The following is a 20,840-nucleotide window of genomic DNA, read 5'->3' as shown; positions in this document are numbered from 1 at the left end:
TTTAAGACACTCCCTTCGACCGTGTTTTAAAATTCGCCACTCGTCGCGAATTTTCTTATTTTTCGCATTTTTATCGTAAATATACGCGAGGACAAAATCTCACTTCCTGGCCAAGGCAAGACGTAAAACTTTAGACAAACCACCTTCGTAACACACACACCTGTGATCTGGCGCTTTCACGAATTTATCTACCTATTAGGTATTCGTAAGTATGTAATGTACTATTTCATTGCTGCCTTCGCTTGCCTACGTCTTCAGGCGGCCTGTATTAACGCAAGGAGGATGGTTATGATGAAATCAAAAACTCAAATTATAGTAGGAATGATTAGGAGATAGAAATGTTTGTTGAATAGCCTTGGCTTCGAATAAAGATTTGCATAACATATGATTCCGAACAGATCTATTATTGAGGTGCCATATTTTTGGCTGCTATTTATATTTCTGAACTATTTCTTGAAGCAGGGCGGTAACGTTTATATAAGTACTTTTACTGACCTATGTCAGTTTATAGTAGCAGATAAGTATTAATAGCTGATTATGAAACTGTAGCTATTTTGGAGATTTATTTTTATGTTTTTGATAAAATAAAGGTGAATTGTATATTTTTACATTTGAAATAAGGATTTACATTCAAAAAATTAAGGCCTACAGGTCGATTATAAATTAAAATATGTAATGGTTTTGATCTGATTGTAATACGACCTTGATAATCGTCTTTGCGATTGGAACGCATCTCTCACACGACGTTCACTTCATTTCGTATGTGCAGTTAGCAGCAGAAGTTGCTAAGCAGGTGTGGTGTTCAAAATTACCTTGACACGCTCTTATTCTCTTAACAATAAAGTCGTGTCAAGATCATTTTGAACACCTCGCCCGCTTAGCAACTTCTGCTGCTGACTGTACATTGGTGCATCGCTCACGCTGATCGCAGCGTGTGCGACCTTTAAGGTTGTATCAAAATATTATTATGGTAGGCTACGCGAAAATCAGGTGAACAAAAAATCCACGTCACAGAAATGAAGATGCTGCGGTGGTCTGGTGGTGTAACCTTGAAACATAGAGTCAGAAACGAATACATAAGGAGAACATGTAAAGTTGCATGTATTACTGACAAGCTTCTAGAAAATCGCTTACGGTGGTACGTTCACGTCATGAGATGAAGCAAAGAGCATATGACAAGAGCCGTCATGGAATAGAACAACCTAAGAATGGCCCAGGACGCCCACCGACTACCTGGATGGGGACCATTTCCAAAGACATGAAGACGACGGATTTAAAACCAGATATGACACAGAAACGCCCAGAGTGGCGTTTACGGACTAGGAGGGCTGACCCCAAGAGACATGGGAAATAGGCTCAGGAGAAGAAGAAGATTATCAAAACCATAACAAACAAACAAAACTGAATCGGGCTTCTGTTAAATAATACTGTGGGCCCGATTCAGAATTTGAACTAGATATGTATCTATTAGATATCACCAAGATATTTCAATGTCAAACAAGTGTCAAAAGTGACGTGTTTGTTTGAAGAAACGTCACTTTTGACACTACCTACACCTACACAACTTAAGCCTTTCGTCCCGCATTGTTTACGGAGTTGGCGAACTTTGCCGTCTGCCCCGATAACGTGTTCACTTAAACTTAAAGCCTTGCTGGCGGAAGTTATTAGAGCGTAAGAAAATTATGATAAACAAACGTAGGTACTGGTACTGGTAGTAATGCCGCGCTGCAACGCTGCCTGCTGCATTACTGCAGGAAACGTGACTTTCAATATAAATAAATAAATATTAGTGGACATCTTACACAGATCAACCTAGCCCCATACTAAGCAAAGCTATGGGTGCTAGGCGACGATATACATACTTATACAGATAAATACATACAGATAAATATATATATATAGAAAACACCAATGACTCAGAAACAAATATTTGTGTTCATCACACAAATAAATGCCCTTACCGGGAATCGAACCCAGGACCATCGGCTTCACAGGCAGGTTCACTACCCACTAGGCCAGACCGGAGACCGGTCGTCATATTGTCTCGATATTACAGCCTTTTTGAAGTTATTTTCTGCAGTAATAGAGTCGGCAGGCAGTATTGCAGTGCGATATTACTGCCGACTGAATTTTTGCCGCAAATGTAGAATGTTGCTGACCGGATTTCTGACAGAATACAATCTAACCCTCACAGCTCTTATCCTGTTTTACGTTTTTTTTTTAAGTTCATTCAACGTGCAATTGATGTTTCATCGAAATCGATTCAGTGGTACAAGCGTGATGAGTAACAAACAGACTTCCGTTCATATTCGCAATATTAGTAATGATTTATTTTAAGACTCGTTTTAACAGGAAAAGTTTTGCTGACCACTCAAGGCTCGGAGAGGCATTCAAACTTTTGAAATCTCTTGTTTTGATATTAAGTCTTATGCCACAATAAAAAAAAATCTGTTCTTCGTGGTTTGTTAAGGTGGAATACCGAAGCTGCAGTGACACCGCAATTGTAACACTGCTGCTGTCGTCATCCGAATGTCACCTTTACCTTAAAACGAAATGATAACGGACGCTAAGAAAAATCACGGGAATTTTCGATTGGCACCTTCTAACAAAAATGGTCATCTTGAGTAGGTCTCCAGTCCAGCTCGTCCGCATACTCCTCATTAATATATGTACATACTTACTAAATAAGTAGGTAGGTATGAAATGAAATGAAATGAAATGAAATGAAATGAAATGAAATTGAAATAAATTTAATTCCATAGCGTGACGAGCGTTCGCGTTTGCGTTATGTCTATTGTTGTATGGGATTTTGTACAGCGCGCAAAGCGGGAATTTTGGAAACTTAAAATCCCATACAAAATGACACTTAACGCAAACGCGTACGTCACGTCACACCCACGACCACTGTAGGGGTACTGTATCGTAAAGTAGGTAAGGTCTATACGGGTAAATGTGTCTGCAGGATAAGTGTAACTGGAGGTCATACCGGGGCCTGTTTAAACATTGATTACTGATTATTAGTACGAGTTCATATATTTTCCAGAAACGCAAGTAGCAAATTAAGCAAATGTATGAAGTTGTAATACAAACTAGAGACAAACTAACGTAATCTAAAGGCGTTTAAATCTTTTACAGTACATGGTGCAACATTACAACACCGGTGTTATAATAAGCACATTACGTAACTACGTCGAAAATTTAAAGGGCCATATATATTATATGTACTGTAAAACGTACATTACACGTGCGAATAAATAATTCGCAACTCGTGTCTATTTAAGACACTCCCTTCGACCGTGTTTTAAAATTCGCCACTCGTCGCGAATTTTCTTATTTTTCGCATTTTTATCGTAAATATACGCGAGGACAAAATCTCACTTCCTGGCCAAGGCAAGACGTAAAACTTTAGACAAACCACCTTCGTAACACACACACCTGTGATCTGGCGCTTTCACGAATTTATCTACCTATTAGGTATTCGTAAGTATGTAATGTACTATTTCATTGCTGCCTTCGCTTGCCTACGTCTTCAGGCGGCCTGTATTAACGCAAGGAGGATGGTTATGATGAAATCAAAAACTCAAATTATAGTAGGAATGATTAGGAGATAGAAATGTTTGTTGAATAGCCTTGGCTTCGAATAAAGATTTGCATAACATATGATTCCGAACAGATCTATTATTGAGGTGCCATATTTTTGGCTGCTATTTATATTTCTGAACTATTTCTTGAAGCAGGGCGGTAACGTTTATATAAGTACTTTTACTGACCTATGTCAGTTTATAGTAGCAGATAAGTATTAATAGCTGATTATGAAACTGTAGCTATTTTGGAGATTTATTTTTATGTTTTTGATGAAATAAAGGTGAATTGTATATTTTTACATTTGAAATAAGGATTTACATTCAAAAAATTAAGGCCTACAGGTCGATTATAAATTAAAATATGTAATGGTTTTGATCTGATTGTAATACGACCTTGATAATCGTCTTTGCGATTGGAACGCATCTCTCACACGACGTTCACTTCATTTCGTATGTGCAGTTAGCAGCAGAAGTTGCTAAGCAGGTGTGGTGTTCAAAATTACCTTGACACGCTCTTATTCTCTTAACAATAAAGTCGTGTCAAGATCATTTTGAACACCTCGCCCGCTTAGCAACTTCTGCTGCTGACTGTACATTGGTGCATCGCTCACGCTGATCGCAGCGTGTGCGACCTTTAAGGTTGTATCAAAATATTATTATGGTAGGCTACGCGAAAATCAGGTGAACAAAAAATCCACGTCACAGAAATGAAGATGCTGCGGTGGTCTGGTGGTGTAACCTTGAAACATAGAGTCAGAAACGAATACATAAGGAGAACATGTAAAGTTGCATGTATTACTGACAAGCTTCTAGAAAATCGCTTACGGTGGTACGTTCACGTCATGAGATGAAGCAAAGAGCATATGACAAGAGCCGTCATGGAATAGAACAACCTAAGAATGGCCCAGGACGCCCACCGACTACCTGGATGGGGACCATTTCCAAAGACATGAAGACGACGGATTTAAAACCAGATATGACACAGAAACGCCCAGAGTGGCGTTTACGGACTAGGAGGGCTGACCCCAAGAGACATGGGAAATAGGCTCAGGAGAAGAAGAAGATTATCAAAACCATAACAAACAAACAAAACTGAATCGGGCTTCTGTTAAATAATACTGTGGGCCCGATTCAGAATTTGAACTAGATATGTATCTATTAGATATCACCAAGATATTTCAATGTCAAACAAGTGTCAAAAGTGACGTGTTTGTTTGAAGAAACGTCACTTTTGACACTACCTACACCTACACAACTTAAGCCTTTCGTCCCGCATTGTTTACGGAGTTGGCGAACTTTGCCGTCTGCCCCGATAACGTGTTCACTTAAACTTAAAGCCTTGCTGGCGGAAGTTATTAGAGCGTAAGAAAATTATGATAAACAAACGTAGGTACTGGTACTGGTAGTAATGCCGCGCTGCAACGCTGCCTGCTGCATTACTGCAGGAAACGTGACTTTCAATATAAATAAATAAATATTAGTGGACATCTTACACAGATCAACCTAGCCCCATACTAAGCAAAGCTATGGGTGCTAGGCGACGATATACATACTTATACAGATAAATACATACAGATAAATATATATATATAGAAAACACCAATGACTCAGAAACAAATATTTGTGTTCATCACACAAATAAATGCCCTTACCGGGAATCGAACCCAGGACCATCGGCTTCACAGGCAGGTTCACTACCCACTAGGCCAGACCGGAGACCGGTCGTCATATTGTCTCGATATTACAGCCTTTTTGAAGTTATTTTCTGCAGTAATAGAGTCGGCAGGCAGTATTGCAGTGCGATATTACTGCCGACTGAATTTTTGCCGCAAATGTAGAATGTTGCTGACCGGATTTCTGACAGAATACAATCTAACCCTCACAGCTCTTATCCTGTTTTACGTTTTTTTTTAAGTTCATTCAACGTGCAATTGATGTTTCATCGAAATCGATTCAGTGGTACAAGCGTGATGAGTAACAAACAGACTTCCGTTCATATTCGCAATATTAGTAATGATTTATTTTAAGACTCGTTTTAACAGGAAAAGTTTTGCTGACCACTCAAGGCTCGGAGAGGCATTCAAACTTTTGAAATCTCTTGTTTTGATATTAAGTCTTATGCCACAATAAAAAAAAATCTGTTCTTCGTGGTTTGTTAAGGTGGAATACCGAAGCTGCAGTGACACCGCAATTGTAACACTGCTGCTGTCGTCATCCGAATGTCACCTTTCTAACCGCAACAGAAAACCATCACTTTTCTAGATCTAATTCATAATCTATTATTAAAATCAGAATAAAACGTCTGATAGACTGTGTCATCGCTGCAGCTATAATGCTGGTGCAGTTGCAATCGAATGTCACCTTTATCCTGTTGCGTCATGAGTATCAGAAATTATCTTTCTCCAATATGTAATTTTTTTTTAATCCTCGCCGCGAGGCAACGCAATAACAAATCAGGGAGTCTAGCCAAGATGTCAATTCTACATCGTCAAACGAAATGATAACGGACGCTAAGAAAAATCACGGGAATTTTCGATTGGCACCTTCTAACAAAAATGGTCATCTTGAGTAGGTCTCCAGTCCAGCTCGTCCGCATACTCCTCATTAATATATGTACATACTTACTAAATAAGTAGGTAGGTATGTAGAAGCACTGCGAGTCACGATAAACATACAATATCAAATCAAGATATTTTTAATGTCGGAATGTCGCTCGCTATTTTCGCCGAGTACACGGTCCCTCCGCGCCGCCGGGTGCGCCCTTCCGGGGTCGCTATCCATACAGGAAATGGCGAAAAATAAGCACTTTCTATGCTATCCGGTTTTTGATAAAACCATGTATAGTTTCTGACCGTGACTTCTTCTGCGTGGAATCTAGACACGCGGCAGCGTGTCAAGCCAAGTTCAAAAGAAGAGAACTGGCGACGCAGCGGCTGTGTGTTATATTTATTATTACACGAACCATTCGGAGCCACTTTTGACCCCTACGTAACTCAAAATCTATTTAACATAAAAATATGAAATTAGGTGGATTTATTAAGATCCTTAAGACTAACTAGAACCCCAAATTTCATAAACATATCTCAACCGGTTATTAAGATAAATACATCTAAAAATGAACCACCACACACCATAATGAGCAAATTTTATTAGTGGAAACTGTTTTGGCTTATGTATTTATTTAATTGTAATCATCTATATGTGTTATTTTCGCTGTTTGTTTCCCATTATCAATAAAAAAAAATAAAAAAAAATTCCAGTGACTTATTGACTCATGCACGTACTGACTCACCTAACATCAAAAACCTAATCCACTTCCAGATGACCTAGCCAATAACTATAGCAACCACCCTAGGTAATTTAGATATTATTTATAAGTAGGTAAGTACTGAGCCGGTTGTGTGTGTGTGTGCTGTTATATTCGCCAGAAATTTAAATTAATTTCGTTATAATCACATAAACTTGAGACCGATAACCACCTTATGCTGACTTTTGACACGAGATAGTATTTTTAATAAGAATCTTTGCACCGATTAATTATTTGCAACAAATCTCGAGGAATCAAAGAGTCGATAATTGCACTCGCCCATCCGTATCATCCGCTAATTACCGCTCATTCACTCATTCACTCCCAACCATTCACTCGCTCACTGCGCCCGATGAATTGAACATTGCATTGTTTGTTCCATTTAGAATACCTATAGTCTCGGTGATCTACGTGCAACTAATATAATAGCATAATATGAATACTCTTCTGAAGGGCTAAGATGGCCGGATCTTTATCATTTGTCATGGTGCCTGTCACGTTCTAACAAGTATGTAAGTGCGAAAGTGACGCATGCTGACATGACAGGTGATAAAAACGCGACCAAGATACCGCTGCTGTACGGATATGATGGTCGTTCTTGTCTACGTGACAGCGTGATAAAACGGAGTCCGTCACTTTCTATCCCGCGCCGTTAAAAAGTGACATTATTTTATGACGTGAATAAAATCATCCATAATACGCCTGCTGGATATCCCGGGTGAATCAACTTTTTCTTGTAACTCGTTGCTATGGTTAGGTATTCTCCTGGGTCACTCTACATCCTATTTTTATGGCATTTATGAATCAAAAATGCATTTTTGTGGTAATTTTAGGCACTTTCCGAAATGGATCACCAACCTAGGTAGCATATTAGTAAACCTTTGATATATTAACTAAAAGTAGTAGGTATGAGACATTTTTCATGACAATAAGTAAAACCGTTTTACCAAAAAAGTTTTACCAATAATAAGTATTACATTTCGCTTTTTAGCGATAAGACCGCGTGTTGTTTATACCTCTACTTCTATTATTCCTGTTCTCTTTCTGTATTGTTTTTTTTTTATTGAAGTGTGCAATAAAGAGTATTTGTATTATATCGTATATTTAGCGGTAATTATTTACAAAAAGTACACCCCGGCAAACGTCGAATTACTATAATTATTTATAGTATATTATAAGTCTTATCGAATTATTATAAGTCTAAATTAGTCTTATTCCTAGGTAAATTATTATCGTCTAGGTTTCAACTCCGAGTTCCCTAACAGTCCTAACACTAACCAAATCCTAGTGCTTCCAAAACTTTCGACATCGATGCTTAACGCGTCTCGTTGCCAAGTCCGTCTGTATTCCGATGACTGGGCGCGTCATGGTTGGTCCAAACACCGTATAACCTTGTTTTATTTGCTACTTGCGACTCGCCCCGGCTTCGCACGTGTTACACAAAACCTGCACAAATTATACATCTAAACTTCCTCAAGAATCACTCTATTGATAGGTGAAAACCACATAAAAATGCGATCAACAGTTTCTGAGTTCATCGCGAACATACAGACATACAGACGCGGCGGCCGATTTTATTTTATAGGTAAGGTGTTGTGATGAGTTAATATTAGTTACCGAATTACGAGATAGACGTTGTACCAACCGTAAAATCTTGCATCGCGCTGTTAAGATTTTTCTCGGGGTTTTTTCTCCTCTTACCTTAATTGTTTAGTGCATTGTATGGTAATAAAACCCTGTGTGCCTTTTTTTCTCTGAAAGTTGTTAAAAAGTGACCAGAAATTGTAAAATCAAGTTTTGCAACCCTGTCACTGGAATAAAGCAAGAAGAATTCGCTACTGGTCAGCAGAACATTGGAATAACAGTTGCAACGAGGAACTTGCAGCAAGTCTCCGGTGTCGCGACACCTCGGGAGTGGCTGCAACTTCGATAGACTAGTCTCGAGGGTGAGGGACTTGGTATTGAATTCCGGTGATTATAGGAAATGTTAAATGGCTATCATTTCGAGCAAATTTTTGGAATTTGCGATTATTTCGAGTATTAAATCCTCAAGGCATCCCGCGAGTCTTCAGGGCTCTGTTACAAAAGCTCCCTGCACACTAAATGGCAAACTAAGCCTATCATCAACACCTGCATTGCATCTAGTTACATTCCTAAGTCCTGAACTAGCAATGTGTAACTTGCAGAACATTATTAAATTGTACCCGTTGTACAATTTAATAATGTGTAAAAATCGTGAAAGTTTAAATCAGTGTTTTGCAGAACATTCTCAAAATTTCCAGAATTTCTGGAAAATTTCATATTGAAATCGAAATTCGCATGCAACTTTCCACTTAGAAAGTTTCGTTCAGATTAGGATTTATTACTCCGTGTTCTTAACTGATGACGACTGTTTCATTTAACATTTATTTACGTCACTCATAGTCATTGGCGCCTATTTCAAGTGTCATAGAAATCGAATCGAAAGTAACTACTGTAAGGTTTTGCAATAAACGAGCGGGAAAACATCCTAGAACATTTGATGGAAATTCTGCAATTTTTGAAAATCATCTTTGGCACATTGCTATTCTGAACTCGGTCTGTTCCCTACCGACTTCTAACTACACCGCTTCTTACCATTTCCATATGTGCCGTAGTCATGGCCTTCAAGTCCAATATATTATGTTAATTTAGTTTAATGATTTTTTCAACATGCGAGGGAATGCTGCCAGTATCTTTGGCACAATCCGCGGCATTGGGCCTTATTTAAGTAGATGTTTAAGATGATGTGTAGATGTTTAATTTATTCAGATTAGTTTAGTTTTTCATTTTATTATTAGTACTTAGTTTATTTTTAACATTAGTTTTAAATTTTAGTTTGTATGTTTATCTGTTGTTGAATAAATAATACATTGCAAAAAAAAATAGTTTAATAAATTGAAAATATTTAACGAACGACAAAATCGAGGGCAAAAGCTATTAATAGAGTGTGTTTTTTATCTAAATAAACTGTATTTATTCCTTTTAGTGCTTGTAAACCAGAAGTGTGAACTCCGCATGGTAAAAATGAGCATGCGGGTTCGCATATTCATGGTGCATAATCGCTAGGATCGCATGAATATGCAGGGCAGACTCCGCACGGCGCGGGCAAACAGATTAGCGCGAAGACACTGCACTTTGCATACATACGCTTCACAGTCTTCCGATAGATCTAGTTTATCCGTTCAGGCTGATACACACCGGATGCAGCAAGGCTTCGGCTCCCTTCGTAGTATGTCGCTTACGTTTCGTTTACTCGTAGGTAATGAATTTGGTATGCATATAATACATATTATGTAATCATTTTAATTTTTATTTGATTTTACTAGTACCTATTTTCGATGCGTTGGGGTAATGAAAAACGATGTGTTTCACTCTTTAGCAAAATTTGTTTGCTCGCGCTTTGAAACCCTTGCAACGCTCAAGACTTAATTTTTCTATTTTCGAATTTGCTCGGGTATTGGGCCAGAGGAGTTAGGTAAACAAAAAAATTGCCTTCTTGTAAAACAACTAACTACCTATTATTAAAACGAATTTTTAAAATTTTCAGCTAAAATCACAGTAAAGTGGCTGTCCTATAAGCTGTGACCACATAATCTACGCTTAACTAAGCTTTAGTTTTAATGAAGGGAAAACTAAGCTCAAGACTGCTGCGACACTTCACGAGAATGGCCCCAAGTTTTTACGCCCCTGCAGTAGGTACTGCCTGTATTCATTACGCTGAGGTTTCGCGCGTTTGAATATATTTGACAGATTTTAGGAAACTTTTAGCTGGACCAAAATAAGTAGTCAAATACTTACTGTCACGTCAAGCGTTTATAGACATAATTTTGGTGAATGTAAGTTTTTGAAGCTGGTGTGAATTTAGTGGTAATAACAACACTATTACCATATTATTAAACTTCAATTTAACTACCTATCATAATTTTTCCTGTAAATGCCTACTTTCGTGATAAAACCAAAAGCAATACTTACACACTTATAAGGTTTCCGATTCTTAACTTTTATGTCAAACTCCAGTTACGTAAGTACTTCCTGGACGCCCGTCTTGCGGATTGCGGCTTTCTCATTAGATTACTGACACCCCCTCCCCCCCCCCCCTTTACCACCCGCAACTCATAATTTGATTTCATAAAACATCTTGTACTCGTTTTAGTGCAAGACGCTTCAAGTTTGGACGCAGTCAACATAAAATCTACAGTAAAATCAAAGTATTGCAAATGTTTATGACTGTACTTACAGTTTCATTCAGCATATCACTTTACTGTACCTACGTGGGTCATGGAAACATTGTAATATAAAAGTTATCACTCCTGTGGACAATAAACGACAGTTTGTGACAATAAACAACATCATGAGTAGGTATTATACGAGTATCAGGCCAATTCGAGTTTTGTTATTCAATCTGTTTCCGATATGACTAATCTGCCAGTGTCAATTGTAACGTTTTTCGTTGAACAAATGTCTCTTTTGACATTGACAGATCAGTATCATATCGGAAACAGATCGACTAACACACAGCATGTTTAAAATCAGGCTCCGGTATCCAACTCACCGAGTTAGAAAAGAGACCACCTTTTCTTTCTCTCCCTACTCGTTATTCTATAAAAGCGACAAAAAATTAACTCTGTAACCGCTGAACCGATTTAGATAAAATTTGATATACTTAGAGATAGTTTCAGTTGTAGAAAGAACAAAGGATAGAAATCATCCCTTAAATAGGTTGGAATAGAAATTTCTATGACAGTGGGAAATGGAAGTACTAATTCTACATAATTGCGCTAAAGGTCGCGAAATTCACGACAACGCATGGTTCCAAGACCTTGCCCGAAAACGAGCAAAGAGGCACAATCCACCTAATGGTACTGCCGACATGGCTCCCTACTTCAGCTGCCACAAATAAAAAAATAAGAATAAAATAAAAATAAATAAATCGTTTATTCAGATGAAATAAACCCTATCATACATATTTTTCTTCTGCCAAACTGCAGGACAGTTTGTTGGCAGAGGGAAACTCCCTTAAAACATAGATGGGTAAACTTAGCTAATTGCCTAATTAATTGTTAACAGTACTTAATACATGCTTAATGCGGTCGCAAATGCCGGTCCCGCGTTGGCTTATACAGCCACGAGAGACGTTGTTATATTCCTAGCTTACAGACGCTGCATAAAGATGATAAGATGTTAAAGGCCTCATGATGAATTTTACATATACCAAATCGCGGGTAGAAGCTGGTGACCCATTAAACAATGCTTACTGTTAGTTTCTGTGTGCCGCGGGGGCGAGTCGCAGCGGAAAATGAGAAGTAATTCGCGGACGAGATGAAAATAGTAAATATCATATTGTGCGGCGACAGGTCTGTCCGTGTCGGGACCGCGAATGCCAACTGTTATTTTTTTTAATAAAAAATATTTATTTCTAATAGAGACAGTACAGTGATCCCCATACTAGGCTTAGCCTGTAACGTGGGAATCTTAGAGAAATTGTAACACATTTAGGTAGTGAGGTTGAGCCTCTGCCTCCCGAACTAGGGCCAAGCTTGTGACTCGATTATTAGTTCGGTATGCCTCAGTTTTATTTGACAGTAGAACATAACACTTGGGAAGACAACAGTATTAGTAGAGAACAGGAGGCCCGGAATTTTACTTCAAATCACTTTCAGTCGTAGGTCATAGTCGCAAACATTTTGACCACTCATATTTATAAAGCTTTCTGCAACTTATTAGGTATATAGAAACCTGCGTCAAAACGTAGGACATAAATATTTTATATTTATTATATATAACGTAGGTATTCTTTATATTTGAAATATTGTTACTTCTAATTTTTATCTTATATTATTTATTTTCGCCCTCTTTTATAATTTTATTGACTTTCCTCTAGTCTATTGTACTCAGTGCTATATTTGTCTACGTTCTTCATCAATTCTCATCTACTCAAAGGTTAACTGGAAGAAATCCCTTAAAGGGATAAGTTCGCCTTTGTACTGCCTACGAGGGGCGTTCAAAATATTTTCGGTATTGATATCTTACAACCTCTTCTAAAATTTCTTTCGTTACTGGCCGCTAAGGTTTATTCATTGACATTAAAAAAAAGTATAATTCGAAGCGAGATGTTCTTTTGTTTTTCTGCAATTGCTGAACAAACATGAACATCATGTGGGAATTGACAATGTTAACTAAATTAGAACATCGATGCGTGATAAAATTCTTGACAAAACAGGGTAAAAATCAAAAAACCATAAAAGAGGAAATGGATTGTGTTTACCGTGAGTCTGCTCCTTCTTTATCTACCATTCAAAAGTGGTCAAGCGAGTTTAAACGTGGAAGGGAGAGTGTTGAAGACGACCCTAGACCTGGCCGGCCTGTAGTAGCTACTTCACAAGAAAATATTGATAAAGTGGAAAAACTTATATTGGAAGATGGTCGAGTGAAGGTAAAATCTATAGCACAAGTAACCAATCTCTCTATTGGTACCATACATGATATTATCCATGACCATCTTAATATGTCAAAAGTAAGTGCAAGATGGGTTCCGCGAATGCTGACTCGGCTTCAAAAAGGCATGCGTGTAGCTTGTTGTTCCGATTTTATTGACCTGTGCGGTGAAAATCCTGATGAGGTGCTGCAAAGAATAGTTACTGGAGATGAAACCTGGGTTCATCATTATGACCCAGAGAGTAAACAAGAGTCCATGCAGTGGCACATTAAGGGTTCAGCTCATCCCAAGAAGTTCAAGGTCATCCCTTCAGCTGGCAAGGTCATGGCCACGATATTTTGGGATTGTGAAGGAGTATTACAGATCGATTATAAAGAAAAAGGTGTAAATATCACAGGACAGTACTACGCTAACATTCTACGTCAATTAAAGGATGCAATCAAAGAAAAGAGGCGAGGAAAGTTAACCAAAGGTGTTATGCTTCTGCATGACAACGCCCCCGTCCATACTGCTCATATTGCCAAGGCAGCTATTGTTGAATGTGGGTTTGAAACTGTTACTCACCCACCGTATAGTCCGGACTTAGCCCCCAGCGACTTCTTTTTGTTCCCCAATCTTAAAAAGGATCTGCGTGGAAATAAATTTTCCGATGATGAAGCATTGAAGGCGGCAGTGGAGGAGCATTTTTACACCAAAGATAAAAAATATTTTTATGCAGGATTAATAAAAATAATTGATCGATCTTTTAAGTGTATGAACATAGGGGGGGAGTATATTGAAAAATAAAAATATCAAACTTTTCGTACTTGTTTGTTTTCATTCTCATACCGAGAATATTTTGAATACCCCTCGTATCCTGTGCCATAAATTTGTGTTTTGTGTTTTGTACAATAAAGAGTTTATACATACATACATAAATGTAACAAATTAAATTCGAGAACAGCCCTTCCTTCCTTGAACAGCTAACCGTAACCATGACTGTAAAGATGTTTGTGAACTTAAATGTAACCGAGATCATATGACAGTCCGACACAGGGCTCATTTATACGGTGCGAGAACTCGCATGCGAGTTTCATTACATAGCGTTATTTGATCGGTCGGCTGAATTGTTGTAACCTCAATGGTCCGCAATGTAACTAAAACCGCGTGAGATTTCGCGCGCCGTCTAAATGATCCCTTGTCATGAAATCTTGTATACAATTTCGGAACCCGTCCCGGACTCTGTCGGATCATATTAGGAGCAGTAAACGAAACTGAGTGTGTCCCGGCTTTAATTTCATCGCCGGCCCTTTCATCTCGAGCGATCACTGAGCGAGGCATTGAGGCCGCGATGAGATTGCCAGGACAGTCCTGGATGTTACTAGTATCTTGGAGGCCGAGGGGCCAATTCGAACTTACATTTTGTTTATTCTCGCGTGGATTATCGCTTGTCATCATCATCATCATCTCCTAGCCGTTTTCGGCCACAGCGACTGCTTTCTACTGCTAAGAGCATCGCTAGTTCGCTCTCAGGTTACTGATGTAGCCAATCTTTGCAGCAAATGTGCACACTCGCTGCAGGTCAGCACCCCTCCGACGTAATTACATGTGATGGCCACAGGTGGTCTAGCCTAGCCTTTAGCTCGTCACGCTTTGTGTCGAGTTCTGTGCGTCGCGTAGCTGGCTTCAAATTCACGCACGCATTGCTTGTATAGAGTCTGTGCGGAAACAGAAGAGTAATTGGTCACTCTTAACAAAACAAAAAGGCTCAATTGGCATGTTTTTGTTCTGATTTGTTAGGAGTGGCCAAAGTGGCGAAATTCGCAAATTGAGAACTTCGATTTTGGCGGTTAAAGCCCTGGCCGCGTAGCCAACATGCCACAATCGCTTGCGCTTCGTAGCGATCAAAACGCAACTGTCACTGTCGCACTAATATGGAAAAGTGATAGACAGATGCATGAAGCGTTTCGTTGATATAGTGATAGCGATTATGCCACCTTGGCTAGGCCGGCTGATCATGTGATGAAATGAGTCAAGGTTGTATAAAAATATGATCAAAATTTATCAAATAGTTTAAACAGAATTGGTCTCCGAGAAAAAGAAAAGGTTAAAAGATATTGAAAGGCACTTCATCTTTTCAAGTTGCTTTCTAAAGCAGTACCGCGCTTTAGAACTAAATTACAAGATACCTACATATTAGTTTTTAAGAAGTCCGACTTTAAAGAGTTTAAAAAATTAATAAAGAAAATATTTTATAACTGGCTTCTACGAAATAATAACTGTGTTAAGGTTGTTAGGTGCAAACAAAGGTTGTTGTATCCGCACGGTGGTCAACATTTGACACGCAGAATGATATGGATGGTATAATTTATATTTTCGGAATGCAACCATCATTTAAATATAGGTAGGTATTGAATAATTATGCAGTAATTATACTTCATTCACATGATGGCTGAACTCTGATGAGTGTAACTTTTTATTCTATGAGTGTAAGCTAGTAACATTGAAAGAAGGAAAGAAAGAAAGAAAATACATTTATTTAACGCCACAACATATTACATATAGAAATGAAAACATACAGGCATAAAAAAAACATTGGACGCTAAAATAGGACCCCCACTCAGCATAATGCCGCGGCAATACGTGGCGCTGGTTTTCAGTGGGGACCTGACTTAAAACTATGAGACGACACATACGCCAACGACACTCAAAAAACAGACATAAAAAGAGTAAGGTACACAGAAATTTATACATACTAAACAACCACCGAAGAAAACAAAAAGAACATACATACTAATAACAGAACTATAAAAACACACACTGAATTATAAAAATAAAAAAATCAAGGAATCAAATAAAAACTGTAACAAAAAAAACTTAAAAAACTACCCACAAAACAAATATTTTACTATTTTAATAATATGACTATTTAAATAAAATATAAATGTCACCGCACCAACCCAAGAAACTTGTACGAACTTATTTGTAAGATTTTTTTTTTATTTGATTTTTTTTTCACGTGTACGTGTGTTAGTTATATTGCAGTGACGTTTCAATTTGTGTTGTGTATTAATATAATTTGAAATTAATAGTGAAACCTTTAATTATTTCCAACTCTTTATTGTCATCTCTAGATTCTAATAATGAACCGATTCAATTTGTTCTCTTGTTGACACTCCCTGGGGCGGTAGCATGGTAGGATTTTTATCATCTGACACTATGCCTGTCACTTTCACACCTACATACTTGTTAGAATATGATAGGCAGGTGACAAAGATGCGACCATGCTACAACCGAAATTGAAAATATTTTATCAACATTACATCACACTATTTTCTGTAATGTTTACATTCATTACGTAATCGAATGACGCTTATTCTAAAACAAAACGAATGACACAATAGATTTAACTTTATAAAGAGGACAGTCGTTGGTGAGTACAGACATGTTTGTGCCTGTGTGTTTGTTGTTGCTCGGAGTCGGCGTGACGCCGACGCCGACGTCGGATTATTACCATGCGCAGTGTGGCCACGGTTACTGTCAGACGGAGGCCAAAGGTTAACAGAGGGGCCACCGCGAAAACCGAAATTCGCAAATTGCAGGGATCTTTCTCTGTCACTCTAATTACGCCTTCATTGGAGCAAAAGAGAAAGACCCCTGCAATTTGCGAATTTCGGTTTTCACGGTAGCCCCTCAGTTTTTTTAATATGTAAACCATTTCCATGCCCATAACTTGGAAGTCTATCGTTAAGTGAGGACGCTAAGCACTAACAATTTCGTACAATTAAACGCCATATCTCAGCCTATATTGCTGTCCCGCTTGCACGCATGCGCGTTCTATAGGGATAAGAAATGGCGGGTCAATCAACGGAATTCTTCGAGTTTAGCGTCCTTACTTTAACAGTTGTTGATAAATCCATCATGGATTTAATACATTAAAATCTAATGGCGTTATTCATAAACGGTTGCTAACTTAATCAGTTGATGATCGTCGTTTGTCCCTATCTGTCGTTATGCCATAGAGAGGGACGACGAAGATCATCAGCTGATTAACTTAGCAGACGTTTATGAATAACGCCGTATGTTATTATGTTTCTGTTATTATATAGGTATCATTACCAAAAGTTCGCTGCGATTGCCAGAGGTCGAGATCCCGCCAGAAGTTGCGGAGTTCCAATTCCTCATACCGGATGTAAGTAATAAACGTATCATGATTGATACATACATAGAAGTGTGTAATCACTACATAGTATAAAACAAGTCGTTTCCCGCTGTCTGTCCCTATGTGTGCTTAGATCTTTAAAACAACGCAACGGATTTTGATGCGGTTTTTTTAATAAATAGAGTAATTCAAGAGGAAAATGTATGTATTATTTGTTAACCCGTGCAAAGCCGGGCGGGTCGCTAGTTACATTATATACAAAAGTTCACCACAATCCTCCAAGATCCAGCACGCTACGTTATTGTATAAAATTTTAAAATACAAAGCAAAAAAACAAATAACATGGCGAACGAAACATAATAATAAAAGTAAGTGTAATACTTATAAATTTTCTCTTATTTCAATTATTTATACATCTTGTTATTCGCTTTTGTTACCTTGCAGCGACATTTTAACATCTCTCGTCTATGCTCTTCACACTCCTTATTGTAAGAGGACTAGAACCCACGCTAGAGTATTACTAATTTATTTTACATTTGAATTTCTTCGCTAGAATCTAGTAGCAGTTTTATCCTCCTAAGGTCCAGCCATACAAACGAAACATCCAAAATTTTCCACTGAAATTTGAACCTAAATTGTAGGAAATATGGTTGATTTTGCGTTGTTTGAAAATTGAACGAAACAAAGCAAAAGGGACTCTGTTCCAATTGAACATGGTTTAAATTACATCGAACTGAATATGTACTATAGATAGGACCTTGGGTTTTAGGAGGTTATATTGTTGTTAAAAAATCTTAAGGGGCCCACTGATTACCAGTCCGCCGGACGATAACGGCCTGTCAGTTGTTCGGAGCTGTCAACTTTTTGTTCTAACTGACAGGCCGATACCGTCCGGTGGACTGTTAATCAGTGGGCCACTTTATGTTGCAGAAATGCGAAGAATGGGGTCGCGACCTAGCCGGATGTGTTGTCCACGTGTGCGATTCAGATGCAACGCCGACTCTGACTGTCAGTGAGAACGGCGTCGGCGTCGCCAAAGTGCTCCGTTCCGGGACGCTGGCCAACCCTGCTTATGTATACTTGACTCAATACTGCATCTGATAAAAAAAAACACTAGTAGGTACCAGGTATGATTCTTGATATGTTTTTATATACCGTATATTTTTTATTGGAATTATAAATACACGTTATGTACTTACTAGTGCTCGTTATTTTGATAAGAGACCGACATCATGTAGTAGTCTCATGTCAAAGAAATATTTTCACTTTATTTCATAGTACAGAATATGAGTTTATGAGATTAGATCATTTTCAGCAGTCATACAACAAGAGAGAAATTACATTCCATTTAAATAAATACCTAACCCAAAAAACACTAAAACTGTAGTTTGCCTACTTTAAATAAAAATACAAATCCAAAATATTTGATAAAAACAATTTGAGTTGCTCCTAAAGTTGAACAAAAAAAATTACAAGCTATTAATTTTGTCAAGCTGCATGAAAAAACTAACATCATTTTACTGCAATTAGCAAAATGCGATGTAGGACGCTTGCTCGCTATGAGGAGTAAAAATTTGTGTAAAAGATAAGTTCGGATAGATTTCGTAACGCCACGGGCTAGTTTGTGTAAACTAAAGTTCGTTGAAACTAGTACGAGTTAATTTTCGATATTTAATTAGATTTAGAGCGAGAGCAGCATTCAAACACGGTATTTTCCGTGATTCGAACTTTATATTAATTAAACGTTATTAGCACTGTAGTGCAAGTCGCTAGCATCAGTAACTATCTAAGAGCCACATGCATTAAATGTGAAATGTATATCAAATGATCAAAATATTTATATTTTAATACCTGCCCGATTCGAACTTTAAGATAGGTCAAATCAGGGATCGGAACCGGTTTTTTGGAAAAACTTAGAAATAACCATATTTTTCGAATTATTTTATACTCGAAATGTAGAACTCAGTTGTGTTTTTAGATTACGACTTCGTATTATTAGATTGCCCAATTAGAAATGAAGTAATTAGCAAAGAACGAAAAAATACCCTTTCCGTTCCCATACAAAAAATACCGGTATCCGATCCCTGGGTCAAATATTACGTCTAGATACGATATAGATAGATTATGTATACGCCTCTTGAAACAAAAACCTATTACCACTCTAGTTTTACCGCACCACACTTAACTTTATCGTTATGACCAAAAAAATATCATATTATTTTACGTTTAGTTATTATATCAAACGACAATTAGTAGCGACAACGCATTAAGTATTCAAAGGTTTTATTCAAACTATTTATAAAATAAGAAACACTTTTTTAACCCAATGGATAAATTGAAAAATAAATGAGACACGACCGCAGATAAGGACAATGGGAAAAAGGATAGACCACTAATGTGGGTATCTGTCGAACCAATCGCAATTGAGGTATAGAGCCCGTGTTACTTAGAACCAATTAAATCCCCGATCACCTTCTCTCTGAGAATTCATTCTTTCCAAAATAAGACCAAAAAAAATTTCAATATGGCACGTTTGATCCTATGCCTATTGAAACCTCAATCAACTGTTTACCAAATTCCATAATTTAAAACTAGTTTTCCAATAGCGTTCGATTGTTAAAAGGGGCCCACTGATTACCAGTCCGCCGGACGATATCGGCCTGTCAGTTGTCCAGAACTGTCAACTTTTTGTTCTAACTGACAGCACAGAATAAATAATAGTACCAGGTATAAGATATACTTATACACAAGATTCAGTCTCTAACAAAACGCGTCTAATACGACAGATATGGCCACTAGGTGGCGCAAGCGCGAGCAGGCGTCCGTTCCTTAGCGGTGCGCGGCAACTACTATGGCTAGACACCAAAATTGGTGTGGGCCGCATGTACTTGTAGGTACTTGTAGCGACGCGACGAAATCGCGGAGTGAGCCACGCCCGCTGACAGGCCGATATCGTCCGGCGGACTGTTAATCAGTGGGTCCCTTAAAAAGTGCATCAGATCTACGATTTGTCAGTATTTTCCTAGTTTCCAGTCTCTTGGATGATCGCTGCTCGTTACATAATACTTTGATAGCCCATTAGGAGACACGATCCAACGATCGCTGTAGATCTAACTTTAGAATATATCTTGGATACTAAAATACTAACCCACTTTCTCTTTTATTACCTACTCGGGGATAAGTGTTCACGTTGGAGTTTGTACTTGAACTATTTTATTACCTATAGCTTTATTATTACTTACTTAATTTTACAGCGCATTGGCTTAGCTGTAATGCTGTAAAATTTTATGTCAATAAATATCAATAATATAAAGATTAAGCTTACGAGTATTGATAGAAAGTATTTCGAAC

General features: G+C 38.0%; 2 protein-coding genes across 2 annotated transcripts in view; both read left to right on the top strand.

Annotated features, from left to right (window-relative positions):
* Positions 1–20,840, top strand: part of LOC134648366 (protein lifeguard 4-like) — a 357,077-nt gene that overhangs the window by 229,538 nt on the left and 106,699 nt on the right. The gene's annotated exons all lie outside the window — the stretch shown is intronic.
* Positions 16,773–18,608, top strand: LOC134648301 (uncharacterized). The gene is made up of 3 exons (XM_063502792.1): positions 16,773–16,884; positions 17,437–17,519; positions 18,420–18,608. Exons 1-3 carry the CDS (start codon positions 16,773–16,775, stop codon positions 18,588–18,590), a joined length of 366 nt encoding a protein of 121 aa, XP_063358862.1. The 3' UTR covers positions 18,591–18,608.

Source organism: Cydia amplana, chromosome 5 (assembly GCF_948474715.1).
Source record: "Cydia amplana chromosome 5, ilCydAmpl1.1, whole genome shotgun sequence".
Lineage (NCBI taxonomy): Eukaryota > Metazoa > Arthropoda > Insecta > Lepidoptera > Tortricidae > Cydia > Cydia amplana.
Note: the sequence above shows the minus strand (reverse complement) of the source record. Positions and strands in the feature narration are given on the sequence as shown.

Coding starts and splice junctions, on each gene's coding strand:
- LOC134648301 (XM_063502792.1), top strand. CDS start 16,773: ATGTTTGTGCCTGTGTGTTTGTTGTTGCTCGGAGTCGGCGTGACGCCG. Junction 16,885..17,436: donor CTGTCAGACGGAGGCCAAAG/GTTAACAGAGGG, acceptor GTTATTATATAG/GTATCATTACCAAAAGTTCG. Junction 17,520..18,419: donor TCCAATTCCTCATACCGGAT/GTAAGTAATAAA, acceptor TTTATGTTGCAG/AAATGCGAAGAATGGGGTCG.